This window comes from Ixodes scapularis, unplaced genomic scaffold (genome assembly GCF_016920785.2).
Source record: "Ixodes scapularis isolate PalLabHiFi unplaced genomic scaffold, ASM1692078v2 PGA_scaffold0__279_contigs__length_252992795, whole genome shotgun sequence".
In the NCBI taxonomy this organism is placed as follows: Eukaryota; Metazoa; Arthropoda; class Arachnida; order Ixodida; family Ixodidae; genus Ixodes; species Ixodes scapularis.
In genome coordinates, this window is record NW_024609835.1 from 141,504,146 (window position 1) to 141,516,307 (window position 12,162).

Sequence of the window (12,162 nt, forward strand, 5' to 3'; positions counted from 1 at the left end):
CTGTAATTGCAAAGCCCTGGCCAATGGTGACCTCAGCGGAAGTGGTGTTACTTAGCCACAGCGGGAGATAAGCGAACATTGCTGACTGGGAAGGGCAGTCGTCTTTAGTTCATCGTGTCCTCACTGCAGTCAGAAGTTTCACAGGTCACATCATGATCTAAAACTACCATTCTTTCTACTTTTTTGACCGCAACTTGAAAGTTAGCCCACTTCCTGTTTTCACTTGATTTGCTTTCAATTTTAGGTGGGTTAATCTGTCGAGATATTGAGGTACACATAATTTCTGAGAGTGCACAAGAAACTGAACCTAGAGCTGTGAATAAGTTTCTTTGAAACTCTTTAAATATTCTTTAATTGCAGAAGTATGATGAAACGGAAAATAACTTGCAACTTTACTGTCATGACGTCAAACGTTGTTTAAGCGCAGCTCGAGCGTTTTTTGCTCGATGTAGGAAGTCGTCAGAAGGCCATCGCAATTGTTTCTTGGAAACGATGAACTACAACTGAGTGAACTAGAATATAATCAAACTGCGAGGCGTTGCCGCAAGCTTGGAGAAGCAGATACTTTCGAAGCATCCTAACTTCTTGCAGGCATTGAACTCGTCTCTTGCGTAGCTGTCCTTTATGGAGCTCATACTCTGAACTCGTTCTCGTCTGCTTCTACTCGCGGGTTCCCAATGGCATGCTTCTTTATACAACAAATCCTTGAACCAAAGCGCTGCACAAAGGGTCAATGTCAGTGATTTTCTTTCCACGGGGTTGTTTTGTTTTTAATATCCCTGGTGGTTTTGGTCTGTTCTGGGCAGTGCAGACATATCATTTGTTATACTTGGAGAGACCTTGTGTAATGGTGCAATGCTCACTCTTGCATATGCTTAGTTCAGTCTTTCATTCAAATTATTTGTCATCTTGTACTCTGTTCACTCTTAAGGTGGGAACTGCGTGTTCACCAGACCAATCAGCCGTCTACCTTTCATCAACTGACCCCAAGCAGCGTGCTCTGCTCGTGGGTATGGGCAGGAGCGTGATCACATGGTGAAAGGTAGACCTATGACTGGTCCAACATGCCTGTAGCTTTCACCACACTGTCAGCTTAGGAGGGAACAAAGTTAGACAGTGCTTTAATCTTACTTGGCTGTGTGTTCTATTTCCCCCCCCCCCCCCCCCCCCCCACATGCCATGGTATCTTTTGGTCGTAACCTGGGACCATTTTCTTATAATTTAAATAGATGTTAAAGTTCTAAATGGTATTTCAATAGGCTGTTTTCTTTGTTTTTGTTTTGTTTTGTTTTTGTAGCTTTTGGGGTTTTATTGAGGTTCTGTCTAATGCCTATAAACCTTGGGCAGGTTTTCTTCAGAATTTAAAGATAGGGAAAGCTTTCCAGAATCGCCTATAAGACAAATTGTAATAATTTGAAAATGAGTGTCTCTTAACTTGACGAGGTAAATGTTCCTGTATTAACTCTCTTTCTCTTGCTTTCTCTTTTTTGCTTTTTAGGCTGGAACACAAACTGGCAATGGCCCACTTATAGCTGACGAGGAGGAAGAAAAATGTGGAGGAGGAACAGAGGATAGTGCCATTGAAAGGTAACACGTTTCTGAAATGATCCTGATTCAGATACTTCCAGCACGCACCTGGTGTGTTTGAGTTAGGGAAATGTCGGAGTTGGGGGAGCTATTCTTTATCGTGGGGGTTGTGCTACATTGATGCTCAGTAAACCTGCCCTCTACTTCAATAAGGGTTCAAGCAGCAGAGATGTCCAATTGCTGAAGTTTCTTTATGTACGGGGATGTGACATCTGCGCCAATTGCAACATTTTGATAAACACTCTATTTTCTGCGCCTAGTTGCACCAAAAACATGAAATCGGTCAAAAGTGCACCCCACTGCGCCAAAGTAACTCAAAAACTAACAAAAACGTTTGTTGCAATGCTAGATTTAGCGGGAAACAAGAGCTTGGTTGGCAACATTCAATCTAAGGCTAGGTGGTGCAAGCTACCTAGCCTTAGACAACGTTACTAAAACACTCAGTTGGGAAACTCCCATAGAGACAGCTTTGAAAAAGTGGCCCCAATCTATCTCCGAGCACCGAGCTAATGACGAACACAACGCCACCATTTCTCCCGCAGCGGTCACTCAAAGAACTGCACATGACTTCTATTTTGGCTTTAAGAACAGATACAGCGGTAGAGGTTACAGGGGTGCCACCCCTCTCTCCCCGGCGGACGCGCCGCGTTCAACTACCGACGTTAAAATGCACCTAGGTCAGGACGTGCTACCTGAAAGGCCCGCTGAGGCATAGTTGTATGAAAACAATATTAATTGTTCCGCAAAACCTTGCGAACTAAAGATGATAAAAACATCACGCGCCCATCATTTGGTACTAAACTCCAATAAATTTCATACAGAAAGAGTCTTTTCCGTTTGTTTTTACGCAAAAACAGGCTTTCAAAAAGCTCAAGGTGACCACAGTACAGACAAACGATAAAGAGTGGCGCTGTTGTCGCATTTAGCTCGGTCTCGGTGGACGCCAGCGGCCCAGTTTTCGACGGCGAGTTTCCCAACTGAGTGTTTTAGTAACGTTGCCTTAGATAAAGGGAACAGCCAATATCCATCCATCCATCCATCCAAAGTACACGGCACGAGTGCAGGGCGGCACAAGCAACCGCCAGATTCGAAGATTTCAGCTGTATTACCGTTCTCTACCTATGATGCATGGTAGTTTCCCCGATTTCCCTACTATTTTCCGCTGTCATTTGTGACTGCATGCTACCGGTGTGCTGTCACGCAGTCTCGCTGTCTGGCCGCGGGAGGTATGACGCACAGGCTATCAAGATGAGCAAGTATTTCTTTCAGAGTAAATCTTTTCTTAAAAGTGCTAATGAGCGCCTCCATTGTGTAATTGTTCATTCGTGTTTGTAATAATCTCGTCAAAATGGACGGCGTCGTCGCCGTGAGTACTTTCGGTGATCCCACACAAGCTTCCAGTGCGTAAACAATCGAATGGATCGGTCACACACCCGTATTTAGCGTGCATGTGTTGCTCATAGTTTTTCTGCCAATTCACTATTTACCTTGAAACTCACTTATGTGGGGAGTTTCTCCTATCTGCACGTGCTCTGTACGAGCATCCGATCGATGTCTGGTTGTAGTAAACCGTGCTTCCCTGTTCATTCCTTCGAATCACTGCTTTAAAAAGTTTTGCACTACAACTGCGCTTTGGCACCAGTTCGTATAAGCTTGAGGTTCCTGGTGCCCACCTAAGTTTGCAGCAAGCCTGTGTCATCCATGCGGATTGGACTCGGGTTTGTTTTTTCCGTTTTTTTTGTTCTTTTATATTTTATCTCTGTGCATATCAGGGTGGAAAGAAATAATGATTAAAAGAGAAAAATCAGATTTATGTGATCTAAATCAGATTTTTTATGATTTAAATTACTGACAAGCTGCTCTAACATTTTATGCTCCTAATCTGCTCCAAACTGTAGACTTTTCTGCTCCTAAGTTGCTCCAAGATTAGTAAACTGCTGCTCCAGAGCGAGCATTTTGTGCTCCTAAGCTACTCCAAAATCTAGATTTTTCTGCTCCAAAAATTGCTCCAAAACCTGTTTCACTTGTTTCACCCCTGTATGTATCATCTCTTTTATGCTCGTTTGCATCAAACTGTGTTAAACGTTTGACAGCAAAATACAGTACTGTAAACAACTTAATTTTCGCGAGAACCTAATTTTCGTGAATTTTGTGAATCGCCTACAATTCGTGAAAAATAGGTTCCAGAAACAATTCCGGTAAAATTTAAACACATTGGAATCTATATTGAGATCCCAACGCGTTGCGAAAATTAGGACCCAAGAATTATTCCAAAACTTCAGCTTTGACCTAAGTCACAAAACATCATGCCCGCGAAAAATAAGTCGTTTACAATATTCGCCTCGAGATCGAACCGTGTCGCTACCGTGCGGCCGAAATTTGAAACTCGCGAAAGCGGGGATACCGCCGTGCGTCGTCTGCTACGGGCGCACGCTCAGAAGCATGGATCTCGACGATGCACGCCCGTTTCAGGCTGAGCTTGACATTCCTTATTAAATGTTTTATGTTTTTGTTGCCGTTTCTTCTTACAAAAGGTTGTGTTGTATTGTTTCCCTTGCATAGAAATTCAGCAAAGCGATTATTATTAAGTCGGAAGCTTCCATAATCTTAGTGTGTTTGTTTGTATACAATCGCTGGTCCCACGTATTTTTGTTATCTCGCACAAACCGTGGTTTTTATAAAACATTGAATGTTGAGTGGGTCTGTTGTTTGATTAAAAAATTAACCCGACTGTTTGCTATCCTTTAATAGACTAACCAATCAATAAATTCGTACGTTGATTTTTTGCCGGTCATATTGCGTGAAAGACATTAAAACTACACATTTTTTACTGGTTTTACTATGTCATAAATGGCATACTGCATTCCCATTCTAAAGTTCATGTTGTGAGTCCTACATAGATATGAACACTGGAAGCCTCTTAAAATGAAGTATTTTTTAAGTTATTATTTAAACCGTATAATCACCCTCGGTGAAATGACAAGCATGCTGAGGTGGTTTACCATGCAAGCCTGTGTCACAAAAGAAATAAAGACTGTCAAAAATATTAAAGCAGGCATTTTTTACTCCTTGTTGACTTTCTCCAGCAGAAGACTCCAATTAACCGGCAAAAAAAAGAAATGCAATAAAGCATTACTTGAATAATCTGAAAGTTAATCGATGAACTGCCCAGTTCTGATATGCGTTAGGGGAGGGCGGAGGGTGATCGGAAAGTCTCGTGAAGGTTGCTAGCCCTCATCAGTAAAAGAGTATCACTGCGGCCGTTGCAGTCTGTGTTGTGGTGCGCGTCGTTTATTGGGGTTGCAGAGTCTACTGTGTTTGAATACAAGATTATTTAGCCAGAAATTTATAGTATTAGCCTCTTGGCATCCGCGGCCCTCAACAAGGAAATTGAAGTGGGTAAACCCACACTATTGAGAAAATCATTTAATAACAGGAAAATTGCTGTGCTGCTCGGTTGCACTCATTTATTACAGTCACGGCAGATATATTAGAACAGTTTGTTTCACTTGTCCTGCCAACCGCGCAGTTTGCAGATCGTAACTAGCAGAGACACATTCTCCTCATCGCAACGCAGTACCTTTTATTTATTTATTTATTTATTATACCCTCAGGGCCGAAGCATTACAGAGGGGGTGGGCAACGGAAGTACAAAAAACGCTGAAAATGGTTAGTCCGGCACAGATCATGAATGGTAACTTGTTAAAGCTTCTTTAAAGAGGACAAAATCGCCAATGGACGCAATGGGTGAGGGAAGGCCGTTCCAATCACGAGATGTTTTTGGGATGAAAGATTTGAAAAAAGAATTTGAAATGGAAGTGGGTATACCAACTTTGCAGCAGTGATCGAGGCGAGAGGATACGTAGATGGGAGCACTGATTAGTTGTTCTTTCAAGAGTGAATTGGCATAGTAAATTTTATGGAATAAACAGAGGCGGGAGATAGTGCGACGAGTGGAAAGAGGGGGCAGTGAGAGACTAGCTTTCATGGATGTGACGCTTGATGCACGATGGTAGTTTGATAATATAAAACGTGCTGACCGGTTTTGGATGGCTTCAAGCGCTGATATGAGGCTTTCTGTACCGGGATCCCAGACCGAGCATGCATATTCAAGTTTTGGTCGCACCAGTGTTTTATAAAGTAGTAATTTTAATGATGATGGAGCTAGAGAAAAGTTACGTCTTAAATATCCAAGCATGCGGTTACTGTTATTAACGATATATTCGGTGTGAGTTTTCCATGATAGGTCAGGAGAGATATGAACACCTAGATATTTGTAAGTTGATACGTTTTCAAGGATGTTATTTGATAGGAAGTAGTTAGGACAGAGTGCTGCTTTGCGAGAAATCCTCATTGTCTTACACTTCATAGTGTTTAGTTTCATGTGCCAAGCATCACACCAGGAAGAAATTGCATTTAAATCAGATTGAATTATGTGTACGTCAGAGTCATTAGTAATTTCACGGTAAACAACGCAATCATCCGCAAATACGCTTATGGAGGAGGAAATGCTAGTAGGTAGGTCATTTATATATACTAAGAATAAGAGGGGGCCTAGGACAGAACCCTGTGGTACACCGGACTTAACGAGGGACGATGACGAGTTTTTGTTATTGACAGTTACAAATTGCGATCTGTTAGTGAGGAAACACTCTAACCAAGATAAGATATATGGATCAATACTGAGTAGGCTAAGCTTGTATAGTAGTAGTTTATGTGTTACCTTATCGAAAGTCTTTGCAAAGTCCAGAAAGATGCAGTCAGTCTGAGATCCACGGTCCAGAGCCGAGTGGAGGTTGTGGGTGAAAACTAAAAGCTGAGTATCGCACGAGAAAGATTTGCGGAATCCATGTTGAAAAGGGCTAAAGAAGGAGTTGCACTCCAGGAAACGCGAGAGCTGTGAAGAAATTATGTGCTCCATGATTTTGCAGGGTACGCTAGTAAGAGATATTGGCCTGTAATTGAAAGGGGAGAAACGGTCACCAGCTTTGTGAATTGGAACAACCTTCCCTACCTTCCAGTCCTCGGGTAAGACGCCATGATCAAGTGATTGTTGAAACAAAGATGACAAGATGATTGAGGAGTACATTTTGGTATTTTTTAGAAATTTTGCGTTTATCTCGTCGACACCTGATGCCGACGATAGCTTGAGGTTTTCAATAATTTTAACAATACCGGGTGGATCAAACACAATTGGTAACATGGGCAAAAAATCAGAAGATGGTAGTACGGGATGGTTGGCACCTAAGAAATCACTAAAGACACTGATGAAACTTTCGTTGAAAGTCATAGCGCAATCTTCACCAGAAATCACCTCTCCGCCTGAATTTTTAAGTTGTATTAAATGTTTGTCGGCAGGGTTGACTAAGTTCCAAAACTGTTTTGGATTGTTAGTGAGCATTGAGGGTAATTTTATGCTGAAGAAGTTATATTTAGTTTCATCGACGGCCAGTTTGTATACTTCAGCTGCCGAATAGTACGCGGCCCAGCGATCGGGAGACATTGATGATTTAGCTGCTCGAAACAAGCGCTTTTTCTTATTAGACAGCCTTTTTAAAGTCGTATTATACCAAGGTGATTTCGAGTTTGATTTGACAACACGACAGGGAATGTAGTTGGTGATCAATGAAGTAATTTTATCTTTGAACAGACACCAATTGCCTTCAACCGATCGTTCTGAAAAATTCTGCATATAAGAGCCCATGAATGTACATAGCTCGCGGTTTATGGATTCAAAGTCGGCTCTGGCGTAATCACGGATGTGTTTGACACAATCAGCAGGAGTGTTCTTAGGACTTTTCAGGAAAAAATGCAAGGCTAAATGGTCGCTAAGACCTGGAAGATAAGAGATCGGCTCTACGAGGTCCTTAGACGTAGTTAAAATAAGATCAAGAACGTTGGATGCTGAGGACGTAATTCTCGTGGGCTCGGTTACTAATTGCGAAAGATTAAAATCTGCACAGAGATTTAGGAAATCGTTGCTTTCAGAAGAATAAGGCACGCAAATAGGAATATCTTGTGACCAGTTAATATTTGGGTAGTTAAAATCGCCAAAAATAAATAGCTGCGAGTTAGGAAACCTTGAAACAATTCCGCTAAGTGTGTCATGTAATAACTCCACAAAATTCTTAGCAAAGGTAGGTGGGCGGTAACATGCACAGACAACAATGTTTCTGTGACTTAGTTGGAAACGTACACACACAATTTCTAAGCTAGATGCTAAGTTAATATGGGATGACTCAATGTAATCAGCAACTGCAACCAGCACGCCTCCGCCCGTCCGCGAATCCCTATCATGCCGATAAACTTTGTACTGCTTATCACAAAAAAAAAGTTCATCGTTACGTATTTTGCTAGAGAGCCATGTCTCGGTCAACACAATGATGTCGGCAGAAGCAGAATCAAGAGCGGAGCACAATTCATCGCGTTTCTTTATTACGCTTCGGATATTTGTAAAGAAAACAGAAACATTTTCCACCGTCGAATCTTTGACTGGAAGAGTGCACGATTGTTATGACGTTGCTGATTGCACGTGTTGCGGTTGGAGTGACTCGGCACCTCTATCAGTAGCACTGGTAGCACTAGAAATTTCATAAACTTCGTCACTCGTACTGCAGTAGGCGTAACACTTCTTGTTTAGGTGAAGTCTGTTGTACCTTATCTTAAATATACTATTGGGACTCTGAGATTTTGCGAAGTCAAACAACTTCTTGCGCGCATAACGTGTGGCTGGTGCGAAGTCTTCATTGACTGAGACGTTCCATGTTTTTAGTTTAGCTTTTGCTGAAAGGATGCTCTCTTTAGTTTTGGTTGACACAAGTTTTACCATTACTGGTCGACACTTGTTTCGAGAAAACGTACCAAGCCGGTGCGCACGAGTGATTCCCTCTTCAGAAATGCTCAGCTCAGGGACGTTAGAAAGCAGCGAGTGTACTTTTTGCTCAGATTGGGCCCAGGTCTCTGAGGGCGAGTCATCTATACCATGAAAGATTAGATTGTCTCGCCGAGACCGATCTTCGAGGTCGTCAAGTCTAGCACGCAAGAATGCATTTTCTTTTTTAACTTCTTCTAGAACCTGATGTGTAGTGCGTACTTCACAATCCAGTCTATCAAGAACATTAGTCTTAGTTTCCACATTCTGGAGCCGGTTAGAGATGTCAGTGATTTTGTCTTCCAACTGCTGTTGATTTGTTTTGATTTCATTTACAACCATTAGTAGTTTAGACTGACCATCTTGAAGCAGTTTGCACATGTCGTCAAGCTGTTTGTTACGCGTTTCAGGACCGGGGTTTACCTCAACGTCGCCGCATAGCCTCAGCAATTTTACAACATCTATACTCTGACCGACGATCGAGAACAACTCCCGTGGGCATGGGAACACCAAAAGAAAAACGTCGCTTGATTTTTTAGTGTACAAAGAATCGATATTACTAACCTGCGTACAGAAGAAGCGAAAAACGTTAGCCGTCCGCATCGTATGGCTGTTCCCATGCCCAGTGAAAGCATAGGCGATCGGCCGGTCCCTCTTATCGTGTGGCGCCGCTGATGTCGCTGATGATGAGGCTGGCCTCTCGAACGTTTTTGGCAGGATGGTGGGCGTGTCCGGTGGGAGACGAAGTGGCGTGTTCTTGTTGATGACTGGCAGTTTACCCGCCGCTGTGACAGGTTTTGCGAGTAGAACTGTAGAACTTGAATCCACTGTTGGTAGGAAGCATGTGCTGAACATCAACTGCGTACAGAAGAAGCGAAAAACGTTAGCCGTCCGCATCGTGTGGCTGTTCCCATGCCCAGTGAAAGCATAGGCGATCGGCCGGTCCCTCTTATCGTGTGGCGCCGCTGATGTCGCTGATGATGAGGCTGGCCTCTCGAACGTTTTTGGCAGGATGGTGGGCATGTCCGGTGGGAGACGAAGTGGCGTGTTCTTGTTGATGACTGGCAGTTTACCCGCCGCTGTGACAGGTTTTGCGAGTAGAACTGTAGAACTTGAATCCACTGTTGGTAGGAAGCATGTGCTGAACATCAACTGCGTACAGAAGAAGCGAAAAACGTTAGCCGTCCGCATCGTATGGTTCCTCCAAAAAACTTACCCACACTATGGCACAGTAAAAGGGCAGTGGAACTCAATAGCATGGTAATTTCCAACACAGCGTTAAACTTATGTTCATTCTAAATATTTATATTACTGCAAAAGCTGGAAGTTAAAAAAAAGCATAGAAACTGCGATTTCACAGCCCACAGTACCAGTATTATGTTATCTGGGTTGGAATTTATTGTTTTGTTTTAATTCCCACATTGATGAAGCGCTTCATCCATTTTGAAAGAAACAAATATTTAACATAAATATTCCAGTTCAGCCGGAGGCAGGCATCAGTCGTGGTGATCCATGCTTTCCAACATCTGTCTAGAGCAGACGACGCACCCACAGAAGCGATTATATAAATTTAGGCCGGACGCTGGCAACACGATTCGATCTTCACTGAAGCACCGAACAGTACCGCGTCCTTTTCCGCTAGAATTGCTTTCCCATCGATAGTATGCGACAAAATAAACGCAAGAATCTATGCCGTCTCGCGCGCGAACATGGGAAGACTATGGGGCGGCCGTTCTCCTATCCCCGCTTTGATGATGATGATAGCGCGACTGTAGCACCACCTCTAGGTCGATCTTGAGGCCAATACTACTATATATATTGGCAAAAGAGCCGTGACAAGAGGCACACCATGTCGTGGAGCCATTCTAGCTGTGTTGGCTGATAAGTCGCCCACAAAATGAATGGGATGTAGCTGTTTCATCGAGGTTGGGTGGCCAAAAAATATATACGTTTTCAGGCAAAGCACAGAGGTAGTCGATGCTGGCTTGAATAACTTGAGAAGGAACCTCCTGGAAGTCTCAGAGCGACTGCCGACGTCTTGCCAACAGGGTTGTGTGTGACAGGTTTCCTTGACGAAAACCTGTCACACATAAAGCCCTTCTGTTCGGGCGGCGTTTCTCATATTTCATGTCTTTTCCTGAGATAAGGTTAAAACCTGGTGAATGCTCAGTACTTTCCCTCAAATGTGAAAGCTTCAAATTCTCCAGGTTACCACCTCATCTGCTGGTGCCAGTGCAGCATACGGAGCAAAAACCTGTCGCCTCTGATGCCTTCATATTTTTGTAGAGCGGCTGCCATTCGCCCCTAATGAAGTATTTGGTGTGACCCTCTCAGTAAAGAAATTAACTTTGCTAGAGGGGTTCTTCTCTTACGAGTGCTGAAACTTCCTTATTAATTGAACATGATTGAGTCCCTGACTGAAAAAATTTGCCAAAAAAATAGAATTTTTTTTATTTAGTATATCATAAAATCCCGTAAGAATGCCCACCCAAAATGAAGAGATAAATGGTGAAAAACATGGGGTGGGCTATCTTTGGGGATGCCACAGCAAAACTTTATCAAAAATTAATGATAAGCACCTGGGCACCCGCTACAGACCTTGTGACGCAGAAACTGATACCGCAGATCGCGGACACGGCAAATTTGCGTTTCACAATGCGATAAACACGTGGGCATTCGCTACAATCTCCTTGTAAGGGAGAGGGTACCACAAGTGGGCGACGCATCAGATTCGCGCTTCACGGTGAGAAGGACTCGCAGAAACCCGCCAAGAACTCTCATCTTGTGGGAACAGATACCGCAGATCACAGACGCAACAGATTCAAGTTTTGTGGTGCAATAAACACGCGGGAACCCGCTACAATCTTGCCTGTCACAAAACCGATATCGCACGCGCAGCTCGTGGACAAAAACGCGGGAATACGCTACAAACTCGCGTGTCACGGAAACAAATACCGCGGATTGCAGACACAGCAGATTCTCATTTCACGATGCAATGCACACGCGGGAACAACTCGCTTGTTAGGAGAGCCGATATCACACACGCAGATTGCAGACAAAAACGTGAGAACCCGCTATGAACTCGCTTGTCAGACAAACCTCTTCCGCAGATAGCGCCGTTGATGTGCGATTCTTTTCGGATATCGCTTGACGTCGGGTGATGTTTGGGAATTTTTATGTTACAAATATTTAGCCAGAAAAACGGGGTGGGCGATCTCTCAAAAAGGGGCGTCCTTACGGGATTTTACGGTAGTATATATTTACAGATATGCTCGAGCTGGTACTGATGAACATTTAAAATGTGTGAAAGGAACAACTCACACTCAAGAATTAACTCCTGTTTAATGTCTTACAGGTAGATTAGGAGGAATAAAAACGGGCATAATTTACATAGCGTTTGGAAAGGGACCAGAACCAAACGGTGATTAAATTTAGCATGTCGAAATTAAAAAATGCAAACCAGTGACTGGGAAAATAAACTGGGTTTAAAGCATGCCGAGCTAGAAAAATTGTTCGAAGAAATTGAGATCATAATATCCAAGCGACTGGAAAGAGAGAGGACATATGATCGTTTAGGAAATGTAGGACCATAAAAATAAAGACATAAACCAAAAAGATGCTGGGAGAAGGAAGTCAAGGCAGCCATAACACGACACCAAGAAGCATCTAAGCAACACAGATTAGAAAATAGAAAGTGGGTCACA

The 12,162-nt window shown here is 43.1% G+C and overlaps 2 protein-coding genes across 2 annotated transcripts in view; one reads left to right on the forward strand and one right to left on the reverse strand.

Moving 5' to 3' along the window:
* Positions 1-12,162, forward strand: part of LOC115311429 (G patch domain-containing protein 4) — a 71,652-nt gene that overhangs the window by 35,626 nt on the left and 23,864 nt on the right. Inside the window, 1 exon segment of the mRNA XM_029970097.4 lies at positions 1,499-1,587. Coding sequence (XP_029825957.3) covers positions 1,499-1,587 — 89 coding nt within the window.
* On the reverse strand, positions 6,739-10,003 carry LOC121835569. The gene has a single exon (XM_042289978.1). The coding sequence runs from the start codon at positions 9,647-9,649 to the stop codon at positions 8,099-8,101; it is 1,551 nt and encodes a 516-aa protein (XP_042145912.1). The 5' UTR covers positions 9,650-10,003; the 3' UTR covers positions 6,739-8,098.

What these genes read in the sequence shown, in the direction of transcription:
- LOC121835569 (XM_042289978.1), bottom strand. Translation starts at nt 9,649, where the DNA reads ATGCGGACGGCTAACGTTTTTCGCTTCTTCTGTACGCAGTTGATGTTC.